The sequence below is a fragment of the Sturnira hondurensis genome, unplaced genomic scaffold (assembly GCF_014824575.4).
Source record: "Sturnira hondurensis isolate 20B ecotype Veracruz unplaced genomic scaffold, ASM1482457v3 Scaffold0005309, whole genome shotgun sequence".
Taxonomy (NCBI): Eukaryota; Metazoa; Chordata; class Mammalia; order Chiroptera; family Phyllostomidae; genus Sturnira; species Sturnira hondurensis.
The window spans coordinates 96,658-110,791 of NW_028077940.1; the positions used below are offsets into that span (position 1 = coordinate 96,658).

General features: G+C 46.2%; 1 protein-coding gene, 1 long non-coding RNA gene and 2 other non-coding genes across 7 annotated transcripts; all 4 read right to left on the reverse strand.

The window, feature by feature from the left end:
- Nucleotides 1-4,133: 4,133 nt before the first annotated feature.
- LOC118987563 (uncharacterized) lies at nucleotides 4,134-7,388 on the reverse strand. Of its 4 annotated transcripts, none has more exons than XR_005066603.1 (5): nucleotides 7,237-7,388; nucleotides 6,977-7,016; nucleotides 6,110-6,297; nucleotides 5,410-5,572; nucleotides 4,134-4,491 (listed from the first exon to the last, which is right to left on the reverse strand). It is a non-coding gene; the product is annotated as an uncharacterized LOC118987563 (long non-coding RNA). The 4 variants fall into 4 exon arrangements; XR_005066605.1 differs by lacking the exon at nucleotides 4,134-4,491 and adding an exon at nucleotides 5,889-5,973 and having other exon boundaries at nucleotides 5,355-5,528; XR_005066604.1 differs by lacking the exon at nucleotides 4,134-4,491 and adding an exon at nucleotides 5,889-5,973 and having other exon boundaries at nucleotides 5,355-5,572.
- On the reverse strand, nucleotides 6,396-6,463 carry LOC118987653 (small nucleolar RNA SNORD52). The gene has a single exon (XR_005066622.1). It is a non-coding gene; the product is annotated as a small nucleolar RNA SNORD52 (small nucleolar RNA).
- On the reverse strand, nucleotides 7,121-7,183 carry LOC118987647 (small nucleolar RNA SNORD48). Its single transcript, XR_005066616.1, has one exon. It is a non-coding gene; the product is annotated as a small nucleolar RNA SNORD48 (small nucleolar RNA).
- A 3,152-nt stretch (nucleotides 7,389-10,540) lies between the features above and the next one.
- Nucleotides 10,541-13,174, reverse strand: LOC118987561 (heat shock 70 kDa protein 1). Its single transcript, XM_037046734.1, has one exon. The coding sequence runs from the start codon at nucleotides 12,923-12,925 to the stop codon at nucleotides 11,000-11,002; it is 1,926 nt and encodes a 641-aa protein (XP_036902629.1). The 5' UTR covers nucleotides 12,926-13,174; the 3' UTR covers nucleotides 10,541-10,999.
- Between the last annotated feature and the right edge of the window lie 960 nt (nucleotides 13,175-14,134).

Sequence of the window (14,134 nt, forward strand, 5' to 3'; positions counted from 1 at the left end):
TGGCTCCACCCCTCTTACTGGTCCCGGTTGAACGGTTTGTTGTTGTCGGACTTCCATATAGTTGTTTTCTGTTCTTTGGCTGTGTCTTTGTTTACTAAACCTTTGTTGTATTCAAACTTGGTTGTGGGAGAAGGCACAATGTTTCCACCTATGCCTCCATCTTGGCGGAAGTCAACTCATGAAAGCTTCTATGTAAGGTAATTCATCCAACTTCCTTGGTCTTTGACAACTCCAATCTCAGTATAACATAGTAATTTAAAGACCCGTTCAGTGACCAGCACTCTCCTGAGTTCAGATTACACATAAGCCAAACAGTATTGCAATTTAAAAAATATTTTTTTAGTGTTTATAAGCATAGGTGGGTCAATCAGCCAAAATCCGCCCCAAAGGACTATTTCCTAGAACAGAGCCTTTGCCCTCCATTCCACCAGACAGAGCTCTGAAACATCAAATCCATTTTAAAAAGATAAATAAATAAATGATCCTGGTACAAGGCATTGGACAATACATAGTATGCGGTAGGCTAAAAAATGATCCTCCCAAGGTATCCATTTAAACTCTTGTCATTCCTGCAGTTCAAGGGTCAATGATATAATATGTATGATATGTATACTCACACACAATATTTTTGCTGTATTTTCTAATACGAAAAATTGTTGACAATTCTTGGATTTAGGTGATGGGTATATGGGTATTCTTTGCGGTATTCTTCCTGCTACTTGATGGTATTATGATAGGCAACAGCCAGCCTAGAATATGACTCATTTCCACCTGAGGTTCACCTGACTGTAGTTTGACATTTTAAGAGTAAGCAGGTACTTTAACACTTAGAATAGTTTCCTCGTTCTTTGGGAAATAACACATCAAAACATAATCATTATGCAGAACATTTAATAGACAAGAAAGTATGACAATAGTTTATATATTTACTTAACAGTTTGCCCCGAGCTGCTGGAAGCCAGATACCCCCATACACCACAGGCAGAGCTAAAGATGGTGCCAGTGTAACAAAGCAGGCAGTGAGGGCAGCTCTGCACAAAAAAATGCTGAAGGTCGGAGCATCCCATCCCATACCATCCCTCATGTGAACTCCCTCTTCCTATCATTCATGTTTTCTCTACACCACATTGTGGACAATTTCTTCTAATTCACACTAATCCTCTATTCAGCTGGTCTTGTTACTTAACATGTTTATTGTGCTTATCTAATAATTTCAATTCTTGAATTTCTACTTCCTTCTTTTTCAAATGTTTTTTTATAGTGCTCTGTTCCTGCACAATGAATGAACTTTTTTCTTTCACCTCTGACCATCTTCAGCCTCCAAGAGTCCTGTTATTTGTCATGCTTTTAATTTTGGCTCATCTTGGGAACTGTTGCCTTCAAGAGTGCCAACTCTGGAGCTCAGCAGTGTCCCTGTGCGGTGGCTTAGCTTTTGTTTTTGCTCAGCCCTTCAAGATTCAGAGGTCCCCAAACATGTTAAGTTAAATAGTTCATACACTCATATTTTTAAAAAATATTTTACGCCCTGGCTGGTGTAGCTCAGTGGACTGAGCATGGGCCAGTGAAGCAATGGGTTGCTGGTTCAATTCAGCCAGGGAACGTGCCTGGGTTGCAGGCCAGGTACTCAGTAGTGGACGCACGAAAGGCAACCACACATTGATGTTTCTCTCCCACTCTTTCTCCTTCCCTTTGCCTATCTCTAAAAATAAATAAAATTTAAAAAATAAAAAATATTTTACTATGCCATTAGTTGTCCCATTTCCCTCCACCCTGCACACCCCCTCCCACCCCCATTTTCCCTTTAGTTCTTGTCCACGTGTCATAAGTTCTCTAGTTTCTACATTTCCCCTGTTTTTGCCCTCCCCATCTATGCATACTTACCCTCTGTACCTCCCCCCACCCACTCCCCTGTTGCTAACCTTTCATGTGACCTGTTTCCCTGGTTCTGTTCCTGTTCTAGTTGTTTGCTTATGTTTTAGGTGTGGTTAATAATTTCAAGTTTGCTGCCCCATGTACACATCCTTGACCAATCACCCTTTCCCCACCCGCCACAGCCCAGGTGACTACTACACTGAATGTAACAGCTAGCAATCCCACGCATTTGGAATTCAACTCCTTCTGAAGTTGTTCCACTCCTAGAACCTGGTGGGGCAAGGAAGACCATGTCTTGGGGTGGAGGTTTTATCAAATCATCAACCCCCAAGGGCATGCTGTGAGGCTCTAGGATACAGAAGACAAGTCATTTCCAAGCCTGGAATGAAGTTCACTCGACCACCTTCACCATGGCTGTAGCTCAAATTTTATACTCCAAACCTGGGGTTGGCAGAGGACTGAGGGTCCCACAGCCAGGGAAGGACTACACAATGGCAATACAAGAGACCCTATGGATAAGATGAAATTGACCATCTAAAAGGGATGCCAGGAGTTAATAAGTAAGGGTGACTGAGGTAGTGACTAAGTGTAAGTTAATGACTAAGCTACCAGAATATGATTATAGCTAATACCTAATGGGGTCTGCTATGTGCTAAGCACTGTTTTAAGGGTATGCACCTACCTTTAACAACTCTGTAAGGGTGGGCACTCTTTTATCCATTTACAAATGAGAACATTGTGTGGCCAAGTTAATTTATGCAAAAAAAGTATTCAGTTTGGCCCCCAAATCTTAACCAGTCCCCTGTATTTACTATAAGATAGTCACCCCAGAAAAATGCACTTATGAAAAAGGCAAGTTGCAGTAGAATACATGTAGAATTAATCCATATTTATGAAATTCCAGAACAAAAACCAAACACTGTAACAAGAATGCAGAATAAAAGCATACAGAACAGGGAATGATAAAGCCATAATTCAACTGCATGGTTTCCTCTGATCCAAAAGGGGAAAAAGGGAAATGTCAAAGGCAGATTTACTACAATTATTGATTTCTAAAGCCAGGTGATGGACCAGTTCATTGGAGACAATGGGACATGAGTCTTGATACTTCCCCTCTCTGGGCTTAAGCAATTTTTTTTTCAACAAAACAAACTTCATTTAGAAAGTCAAAGGTAGAAGTGAGATGTACAAGAAATGGGTTCAGGAAACACATACATTAGAGGCAAAAGAAGGGTCTGTGAAGCTTAGGAGAGAGGAACGTAAAGCTAATGCATCTTGGGGAAGACACGGAGCATGCCTAAAGCCAACGGCAGCAAACAAGGCCAGCGGGCTGAATCCGGCCCTCCACCTTGCGAGCTCCTTGCACCTAATTAAGGATTAAGTCACATTTATGCAGTCCTAAAATTACACTCAGCCCTTTAAAGGCAACCGCAAGGCTGATGTGGCCCCCAGTGAAGAGTTTGACACCCTGCTTAAGCAANAGGAGAGAGGAACGTAAAGCTAATGCATCTTGGGGAAGACATGGAGCATGCCTAAAGCCATAGGCAGCAAACAAGGCCAGCGGGCTGAATCCGGCCCTCCACCTTGCGAGCTCCTTGCACCTAATTAAGGATTAAGTCACATTTATGCAGTCCTAAAATTACACTCAGCCCTTTAAAGGCAACCGCAAGGCTGATGTGGCCCCCAGTGAAGAGTTTGACACCCTGCTTAAGCAAATTATTAAACATCCCTCAGCTCTCCTTCCCTTGGCAGTAAAGTGAGCAAAGTTGATTTTAGGGATTCAATTAAGTGAGGCATATAAAAATCAAAGACCTCTTGGCAGGTGCTCAGTGGATTGAGAATGGGCTTTTGAACCAAGGGGTCACAGGCCGTATCTCCAGTGGGGGGCAGGTGAGAGGCAACCACATTGATGTTTCCTTCGTTCTCCCTCCCTTCCCGTCTGAAAATAAATAAAATCTTTTTAAAAAAGAAAGATCGATAAAGGATACCCTGACTGATGTGTTTCAGTGGGTTGGATGTCATCCCACAGACAAAAAGGTTGCTGGTTTGATTCTGGTTCACAGCACACGCTTGAGTTGCAGTCCAGGCCCCTCACTGACGTTTCTCTCCTTCCCTTCTCTTTACATACTCACATACATACCATCTTTAAAAAAGAAAATCTTTGCTGATCAGTTTAAGTGGTGGGAACCAAGCTAGAAATGTTCAATAGGTAAAGAAATGCAGCCCTAGTTGGTGTGGCTCAGCAGATTGTTAGAACCAGATATAATCAGTGCCTTTATTTGATACTGTAGCCACTCCCTCCCCACAAAGCAAGAATGGGATTTTTAAAATAAAGGGTTTGAGAGGGATAGGGGAGGGGTTAGTCTCTTGTTCTTCTAGGCTGGTGCCTAAGGGTGTCAGGATGTAAGCTGGGATAATAGGTTAGGTAAAGGGCTGAGCTGTTCACTGGTACTATAAGGTCAGTCTGACCACCGGCCAATATGGCTGGCATCAGATGTCTATTGTGGGAGGTGGGAGTTTCCATTAAGCTTCGAGCCAACAACTGAATTGGGATAATTCAGTCATGGGCAGTCCACTGGGTTGGAAAACTGGCTTGACCCTTCCAGACTGAGTGTCGGCCTGCAAAACAAAGAGTCATGGGTTCAATTCCCAGTTAGGGCACATGCCTGGGTTGTGGGACAGGTCCCCAGCAGGAGATGCACAAGAGGCAACCACATATTGATGTTTCTCTTCCTTTCTCCCTCCCTCCCCCTCTCTAAAAATAAAATTTGAAAAAAAAGAAATGCAGAAAAAAATTGCATTTAAAAAATGCAATTTTTTAAAGATTAGTCAATAGGTACACAAGCTGGTGATAAAATAATCACCACCGCATATCTCTGTAATTTTTTTTCATCTTGTAAAACTACAACCCAAAGCCCTGGCTGGTGTAGCTCAGTGGATTGAGCACGGGCCTGCGAACCAGAAGATGGCGGTTCGATTCCCCATCAGGGCACATGCCTGGGTTGCAGGCCAGTTCCCAGCAGGGGATGCACCAAAAGCAACCATACATTGATATTTCTCTCCTCCTCTCCTTCTCTTCTAAAGATGAATAAATAAAATTAAAAAAAAAACAACAAAACACTCCAACCCATTTAACTCCCCATCCTGACAAAAAGCAGTATGTTCTTTTAAAATACATCTAGACAACCTATATTTTCACCAATATGATCAGAAGGCAAATTAAGTGACTATATGTGAGTACTGTTCATCATAAAAATCCCAAATCCTTGTTAACAGCATCTAGTACATCAGAATTCTTTTGACACAGTCTAGAAATCCTTAACAATGTCAATGTGGCACAATCCAATTTCAGTTTTTTATACACACCTATAAAGAGGTACAGCTAGATGTCAACTGTAATGCTCCTTCACTGGTGGCTCCTGCTGTTCACTTTCCTAAATCTTTTTGAACCATCTTATTTTCACTGAGACCAAAGAATCTACTTTATTTTCTTTAATATATTTTATCGAAATCCTTTTCATAAAACCAAGTACTTACTTCAGACACAGTGAATCGAAAGATAAATGATATTTAAGCTCCCCCAAATTTCAAGGCAGTTTTTCTCTCCAGTAAGTTGACAGCTGCTCACACTGGCTATTGCAGTAAGTTCCTAGGACCTGCCCAAAACCAGACAGAGGGCATACTTTTTGTCAGTAAAATCCTGAAATCTCATAAAAGGAACACGTATCAGAACTATACAGAACTTTAACTTCATTAAAACAAACCTGGGCTGGCAGAGGAGTTGCCTAATGGCAAAAAAAGAGAGGCTTAAGAATGATAAGAGCGCTGGCCTGTGAATGGAAAGGTTGCCAGTTCTATTCCCAGGATGGCCAGGTCCCTGGTTGGGGGCGTGTGAGAGTCAACTGAACTGATCAAACGATTTCTCTCTCACATATCGATGTTTCTCATCTTCTTTCTTTGTCCCTCGCCCTATCTGGAAAATAATATTTAAAAAAAAAGTGTAAGAGTGGCCCTACCTGCAGCCTTGGTGCCTGGCTGAGGGCACTTGGGAGAGGCAACCAATCAATGCTTCTCTCCCTTTCCCCCTTCCTTCTCCTCTTTCTAAAAATAATTTTTTTTAAAAGAGTGATGAGTGCATCAGTTCGTTTCTAAGATCCTGAGAAAAATGTTCAGAGCATGTAGTCCAACCAGATCATCACTACCACTCTGGGGCTGGAAGAAGAACCTGCGGACTCACCAGAGTAGCCCAAGAGAAGGACCGTGGCTCTTGACAAACACAGTGCGAAGTGGCAGGAACCATTATCTAGGCATCCCAGCCATCACAACAGTACTTTTCCAACAGTAGTAACCTTAGGCTTTCAGTCACCGGTTTAGTGGTGAATCTGGGAAGCGGCACCACCACTGGCTGGGCTTCCAGAGCTCATGCTAGAAACAGGAAAACAGGACAACAAATGAAAAAGGACAAACGAGTTACTGCCCACCCACTGGGCCTTCTCAGAGACTCAAATTCCAGTTCCCCAAATGAGTCAGAAGTCAATTTTTGACATCAAGACCAGTGTCAGTGACTCTAGTCTGAGAAATCATCATTCCCAAATCAGGGAGACCTGGATCAAGGGAAGCTATTCTGGGAAAAAAATCTAGAACATTTGAAGGCATAGGAGTAGGTAGTTTGGGAGAAGTAGGAAATAAAGTTAGAACTACATAGAATAGCTCCAGCCCAGCATGTAGAAGGAGGGGTGGAGAAAGCAGGTTTAACCAGGCTTGGACAATAACATAGGGCATTATAAAAGACTTTTCAAAAGGTAATCATAACAAGAAATATAATCCATAAAGTGGCCCTTGGAAAACCATCAAATTAAAGGTTTACATTTTTGCATGTAAAGAGGCAGTCTTGACAGGGTGGTGATGGCTAAAGGGAAGGGGGTAGGGGGGCTGGGTGGAGGTGGGCAAAGGGGGCGTGTGGAATATCTGTAAGAGTGTCAAAGATAAAAACAAAGATTTAAAAAAATAAATAATAGATAAAAGGCAGGCAAACTCCAGTGCCCCATGAAAGAGCTTGGGAGCAAGACAGTCTCTGAAAAGTATGCTCACACCTAACACTCACCTTTATTCAAGGATAACACACTGGTCTACGTCTTAAAGCCCTAGTGGAGAAATAAAACACAGGAGTTAAGTGGTTAATAAGGGTTCCTGGCCATCAACTTCTCCCAGTGCAAGATACCAGGGATCCCAGTCCAGGGAGGGAGGTGGTCAGCGCGCTGCGGTTATGGCGTCAGCGAGACACTCAGAATCACCGGGAGTCATCATCACCCCCATTCTACCCCAGGCCAACCGCAGCCACTCCATCTCGCACAATCCACTCACCCTTGTTGTGCTGTAGACCCGCCCGCGAGAATCAGGGTCTGTAAAGAAACCACTGAGTCAGCAAAAGCTCCTACGACTCTAGCCAAGTCCCCCATGCTCCGGACTGCGTCAGTTACAAGCAGTGGCGTCACATGGACATCAGAAACTCTAGTCTGTAATTGTAATTCATCCTGCTCAGTCCGAGCCTGCGGCCCCTCACCCAGCAGGGACCCGGAGTACTTGCCGGCAGACAGCTGTGCAAGGATGCCTGCGGCGCTGGAGACCGCCACCATCCTCTCCTGAGAAGGCAGGTAGCGTACGACCCACCAGAGAGCAATTCGGACGAAAAGAAGGCTAGTTCCGGGGCCCCGCTATTTATAGTGGGGTGAGGTCGGGGCCTGACAGCCTTGGCTGTCTTCTTAGATGCCTGGTTGGACCTGCGACATTTGCTCATTGTTCGTCCAAATAAGAATAAAACAAAGTGAAAGAGAGGCCATCGGTGACTGTTTCACACTCTTCTGGTCAAATATTCGGAGATATTTTGTGAATTTTGGAAAGCAGGTGATATAACCGGCCAGCGGGCTGAAAGTCCCTGCGCCCGCCACTTTCGCGCGCAGCAGGAATCTTCCTAGTGGCCTGGGCCAGTTAATGACTCAGACTCCACCCTCGCCCTTACCGGGCCAGCTTGGAGCCAGGTTCACTCCCAGGAACTGTCAACCCGCTCCGTAGAGCCAGCGAAATCTGAATTCGCAACCCCACTGGAGCCCGCAGATCTGCCAGCATAGTAAGCGTCATGTCTTTATCTGTATTGATATAATTGACTACAATAAACTGCTTAAATTTAAAATACACAATTCAGTGTCTATAATCCACTCTAACCTTTTTTACGCTTACACTTCTGGAAAGTATATTCACATTGTATAGCCAATTTCCAAGACCTTTTTTATCTTGCAAACAAATTCTATACCAGTAAACAACTCCTCTCTGGTCCTCATTCTTCTTCATTTTATGGGTGGTGCCTGGCCTGGGAGTTGACCAAAACCAGTAGAGGTGTTCAGTATGCTCTGAACAGCACCATATGTAAGGAAGCATTGGAAGCAAACCAGTTGAAGTAGGTGGCAACAGCCAGGCCATGTTCTCCCTTCAATAGAATACACTCTCAAATATCTTCCCCTAATCATTTGCTCTTGGCCCTTAATCCATCGACTTGTATATTATCCCAAATCCTACCCACCTGGACTCCTCATTTATATAAATGTGAGTCATTTTTGGTGATGCTTGTTGGCATCTTTTTTCATCTTTTGAGCAAAAGCCACATATAAGGGTGATTTGGGAGTTCTGAACCATACAAAATCAGTCTCTTTTTTGAATCACATAATTTAGACATAGTGAGCAAAGAGTAAAATTTGGAAGAAGGCCATTGTTGGTACAGAAAATATCCCTTTACTTTCTTACCCAATTATCCTTCCATCTGCCCTGACCTTCCTCCAGTCTCTACCTTCCATCACAAAAATCTCTTCGAAAAACAAAAAAAAAATTTCTTCCAAGAGTCCTGTGGTATTCATGTATTTGACTTATTTCTCAGCCCAGGGGCCTCCACCTGTGGCTGATGTTACTAAGTGAATTTTGCTTGAAATTTCAACATGTTATGTGTACAGATAGACAATGACACTCTTTTTAATTTTAAATTTATTTTTATTGTATTTTTTCCATACAATGACATATTCTGATACTGCTTCCTAATGAACCACTTCCCTAATGAGGGAGTCATGAACTGAACTGGCCTGGCCTGAGGAATTTTCTTCTGGGCTGTATTTACACTGTTGCTTGGCGAAGCTGTTGCTAGAGATTTCCCTAACCTCTATCATTACTGCTGCTGCTGCCAGTCAGTCAACACTTTTAAGGCCTTTCTAGCCTTCAGGCTCGCACTCACAGTAGTGAGTTCTTTACCACCAGCTGGGCCCCTGAAAACAGATACTTTCCTGCTCCTGAAGATACAATCAGGGGTATCCTCTGGTACACTTTGGTTGCAAATTAGAAACACCTGGGCAGCTTGAACAAGCATTAGGAGGACTTTCTTATACATTGTCATTCCTAACAAATTTTCTTTTACCTTCCTCAGAGGGTAATTTATTGGAAGATACAGCATGGAATTTTCATTTCTTTGATTTTGGTGTAGGTGTTTGTATTTCCAGACTGTTTTTGGTAGGAAGCAGGTTGGAATTCTCTCAGGCTAGAGGAAGTGTTCAGGATACATAATTGCTAAGCTGAAAGAATCTCCTAGGCAGGTTTGTATGGAAGGAAAAACCATTTTCCCTATTTCCCCAGCTCTATACTGTACAGCTTTTATCTCCTTCTTTCTACATTAAATTTACTATTTTTTGAGCCTGCCCATGAAAAAAGACAAAGAGGATACTAATTTGTTAAAACTTGGTAAAAACATTGCTTAGAACCAGACTTGGGCTCTATGTCTGGCCCCAAACCATGACTTGTGCTAATTTTGTTCCAGATGTAGTTAAAGTGGCCACCTCCACATGCTCACCTATTAAAAAACGCTTTAGAATACCTGATGTGTAGAGGATGGTGGGATGAGGATTACTGAAGATTATTGGGGCGATTCAAAGAACCTGGTAGTGTCTAGCCCAACCCTCTTTATTACCATGCCCCCATATAAGGATCTCAATCCTTCAGACTCAGTTTTATAACTGCAGCTAGGGTAACCATAACTGAAGGTGTCAATTACCTATAGCGTATTTCAGCTCAAAATAACATTACAACTTTGGAAGTGAGACCATTTGGACAATATAAAAAGAGGCAACCAAAACTCATAGGATAAATAACTGCATTTGACCACCAGGTGGGATTTACAGAGCCAGGGTGGATCTGCAGCTCATTTTTTTTTTCTCTTTTATCTACTTTGAATATCTTTATAACCTCAACAAAAGAGTGGAAAACTCACAGATAAGGAGTGGCTACTAAAGAACTCTGTATGGAAGAACTCCTCATAACTGTAAATGAGGAACATTAAACCCTTCTATCTAAACACAGCCTTTAAACTCAACAAATCTCTCCTCCCCAAAACCCTATTGCTGCTCCTGTCCCTACTTTTCTCTAAAACAAGCTCCACCTCAATTGAAATGGTTACCTAGAATGTTCCCTAACACAAATGTGATTCACCACCTAGAACTGATTCTCAACAAAAACACCCATAGCCATGGCTCCCAATATTTACCAGTCATCAGAAGTACTGCCCCCACTCACCATGTATGGAAGTCAGACATTTCGGAAGAGTCCATTAACACTCACAAATAAAAATAGTCACATATTAACATTTTTTAAAAGATTTATTTTTACAGAGAGGAGAAAGGGAGAGAGAGACAATGTGTGATGCCTCTTGCGGCCCCCAGTGGAGATCTGTTACCCAACCCAGGCATGTGTCCTGACTGGGAACCAACGGGAGACCCTACAGTTTGCCGGCAGGCACTCAAACTTGTCTTTAAAGGCCAACCCCTCCCCCCCCACACCAAAGGGTAGCAGAATTGATCACTGAGGAGAAAAACAGACATTCTAGAGTACCGAGTTACATTAAATGCAAAGAATTCTAGAGAACACATTGATTGCATTACAAGTAATAAAAACAGACAAATCAATCATATTACACCTAACTCCAGACTGAACTGAAATGGAAGACAATTAATAGTTAACAAAAATTTAGTTAACAAAAATTTAGCAAGATCCTTGAGTCAACTCTGCCGCAGAGATAAATATGGGGGAAAAGGTAGCCCTAATCCACTTCCTCAATGGTGGGGCCAGAACCAGAGCCTGCCTTAGGGACTTGAGCCCCAAAGCCACCAGCCCCAGGGCCACCTGCCCCCTGGTACAGTCCGCTGAAGATGGGGTTACACACCTGCTCCAGCTCCTTCCTCTTGTGCTCAAACTCCTCCTTCTCGGCCAGGGTATTGGCGTCCAGCCAGGAAATCACCTCCTGGCACTTGTCCAGCACCTGTTTCTTGTCCGCCTCGCTGATCTTGCCTTTGAGCCCCTCATCCTCCACAGCACTCTTCATGTTGAAGGCATACGACTCCAGCGCATTCTTGGCAGACACCCTCTCCCGCTGGACCTCATCCTCAGCTTTGTACTTCTCAGCATCCTGCACCATGCGCTCGATCTCCTCCTTGCTCAGGCGGCCCTTGTCGTTGGTGATGGTGATCTTGTTGGCCTTGCCTGTGCTCTTGTCTGTGGCAGTGACGTTCAGGATGCCATTGGCATCGATATCGAAGGTCACCTCGATCTGGGGCACACCCCGAGGGGCCGGTGGGATGCCACTCAGCTCGAAGCGCCCTAGCAAGTTGTTGTCGCGTGTCATGGCCCTCTCGCCCTCATACACCTGGATCAGCACCCCCGGCTGGTTATCCGAGTAGGTGGTGAAGATCTGTGTCTGCTTGGTGGGGATGGTGGAGTTGCGCTTAATCAGTGCAGTCATCACGCCCCCAGCGGTCTCCAACCCTAAGGACAGGGGAGCCACGTCCAGCAGCAGCAGATCCTGCACGTTCTCAGACTTGTCCCCCATCAGGATAGCTGCCTGCACCGCCGCCCCGTAGGCCACCGCCTCATCAGGATTGATGCTCTTGTTGAGGTCACGCCCATTGAAGAAGTCTTGCAGCAGCTTCTGCACCTTGGGGATGCGGGTGGAGCCACCCACCAGGACCAGGTCGTGGATCTGGGCCTTGTCCAGTTTGGCGTCGCGCAGAGCCTTCTCTACTGGCTCCAGGGTGCTCCGGAACAGGTCGGAGCACAGCTCCTCGAACCGCGCCCTCGTGATGGAGGTGTAGAAGTCGATGCCCTCAAACAGGGAGTCGATCTCCAGGCTGGCCTGGGTGCTGGATGACAGGGTCCTCTTGGCCCTCTCACAGGCGGTGCGCAGCCGCCTCACGGCTCGCTTGTTCTGGCTGATGTCCTTCTTGTGCTTCCGCTTGAACTCCTCCACGAAGTGGTTCACCAGCCTGTTGTCAAAGTCCTCCCCTCCCAGGTGGGTGTCGCCGGCCGTGGCCTTCACCTCGAAGATGCCATCGTCGATGGTCAGGATGGACACGTCGAAGGTGCCCCCACCCAGGTCAAAGATTAGCACGTTGCGCTCCCCCTTGCCCGTCCGGTCCAGGCCGTAGGCTATGGCGGCAGCGGTGGGCTCATTGATGATCCTCAGCACGTTCAGACCCGCGATCACCCCTGCGTCCTTAGTGGCCTGGCGCTGCGAGTCGTTGAAGTATGCCGGCACGGTGATCACCGCGTTGGTCACGGGGTAACCCAGGTACGCCTCAGCGATCTCCTTCATCTTGGTCAGGACCATAGAGGAGACCTCCTCGGGGTAGAACGCCTTGGTCTCCCCCTTGTAGCTAACCTGCACCTTGGGCTTGTCCCCGTCGTTGATCACCTGGAAAGGCCAGTGCTTCATGTCCGACTGCACCACCGGGTCGCCAAACTTTCGGCCGATCAGCCGCTTGGCATCAAAGACAGTGTTCTGCGGGTTCAGCGCCACCTGGTTTTTGGCCGCATCCCCGATGAGCCGCTCGGTGTCCGTGAAAGCCACGTAGCTGGGGGTAGTGCGGTTGCCCTGGTCGTTGGCAATGATCTCCACTTTGCCGTGCTGGAACACTCCCACGCACGAGTAGGTGGTGCCCAGGTCGATACCGATGGCCGTGGTTTTAGCCATGCCCGCGTCCTGCTCTCTCGCCCCGCGCTGAAGTTCGGGCTTTTCCTGCAAACGATGGTCCGGGTCCGGGTCCGCGACCACAGAAGCTCGGCCCAAGCTCTGGCCTTTCCGAAGCGGGAAACTGAACGTGGGCGCCGGCAGAAGTTCGTCCTAGGAAGCAGCGGGTCTGCGTTCACCAGCACCACACAGAAAAGCTGCAGAAACCAGCTCGTTTCGGCGCACTCGCAATTGGCCGACCACTGCTGGCTCTGTATTTATAATTCTTCGTAGCCCCCGCCTCTTCTCCCGCTCACCCAATCCCTGATCTCTGGCCCGCGGCCGGTTCGGAATATTCCAGGGCTTTCTCCAGGCTTCCCGCCCCCAGGCTTTCCCGGACCAATCAGCGCACTGGGTGCCGCCCCTCTCAGAACTCTCCCGACTCTTCTAGGGCTTGCTGGGCTGGCGTAGTCTCTGGGAGCCCTGGAGGGACATAAAGTAGGGAGGGGCTCAGGAGTATGCTCTGCTGAGGACGCTGTGAAGGGGGCGGGACCAGGGGGAGTGGGGGTGGGGAGATGTTGACGGCGTTCCCAGCAGTCGCGTTACAATGGAAATGCTGCCTCTGACCTCATGGCTAGTGTGGTGTCAGGATGAGAAGAAATTAAGCCTGCTTAAAGTTGTAGGGTGGGAGGGTTGGGGGGGGACGGGAGGGGGGACACCGGCTGCGTTGGGTGGATGATGAGGGAGTCCCCACGGACATTGGCTTCGCAATTCACACATTATCAAACCGGAGTGAAGGCGACGGGAGAATAGGTGAACAAGGAGGGCTGATGGTAATGGGGTGGGGAAAGGCAAGACAGGTCTTTGAGAAAATGCTGCAAGTCTCGCTAGGTAAAGACTGATGTATGGGGTCTTGGCCAACCATGAGACAGAAATCCCTTGAGGAGCCCAAAGTATGTTGGATTGGTCACAGCTGCCAGAAGGACGAGGAGGACTTTTTTAAGTAAAAGATTAGATGAAGCACCCTGGCTGGTGTGGCTTAGTGGATTGAATGCTGGCCTGCGAACTGAAAGATCAGAGGTTTGGTTCCCAGTCAGGGCACATGCCTGAGTTGCAGACCAGTTCCCAGCAGGGGACACACAAGAGGCAACTATACATTGATATTTCTCTCCCTCTCTCCTTCCCTTCCCCTCTAAAGATAAAATCTTTTTTAAAAAAAGTGGATAAAGATGC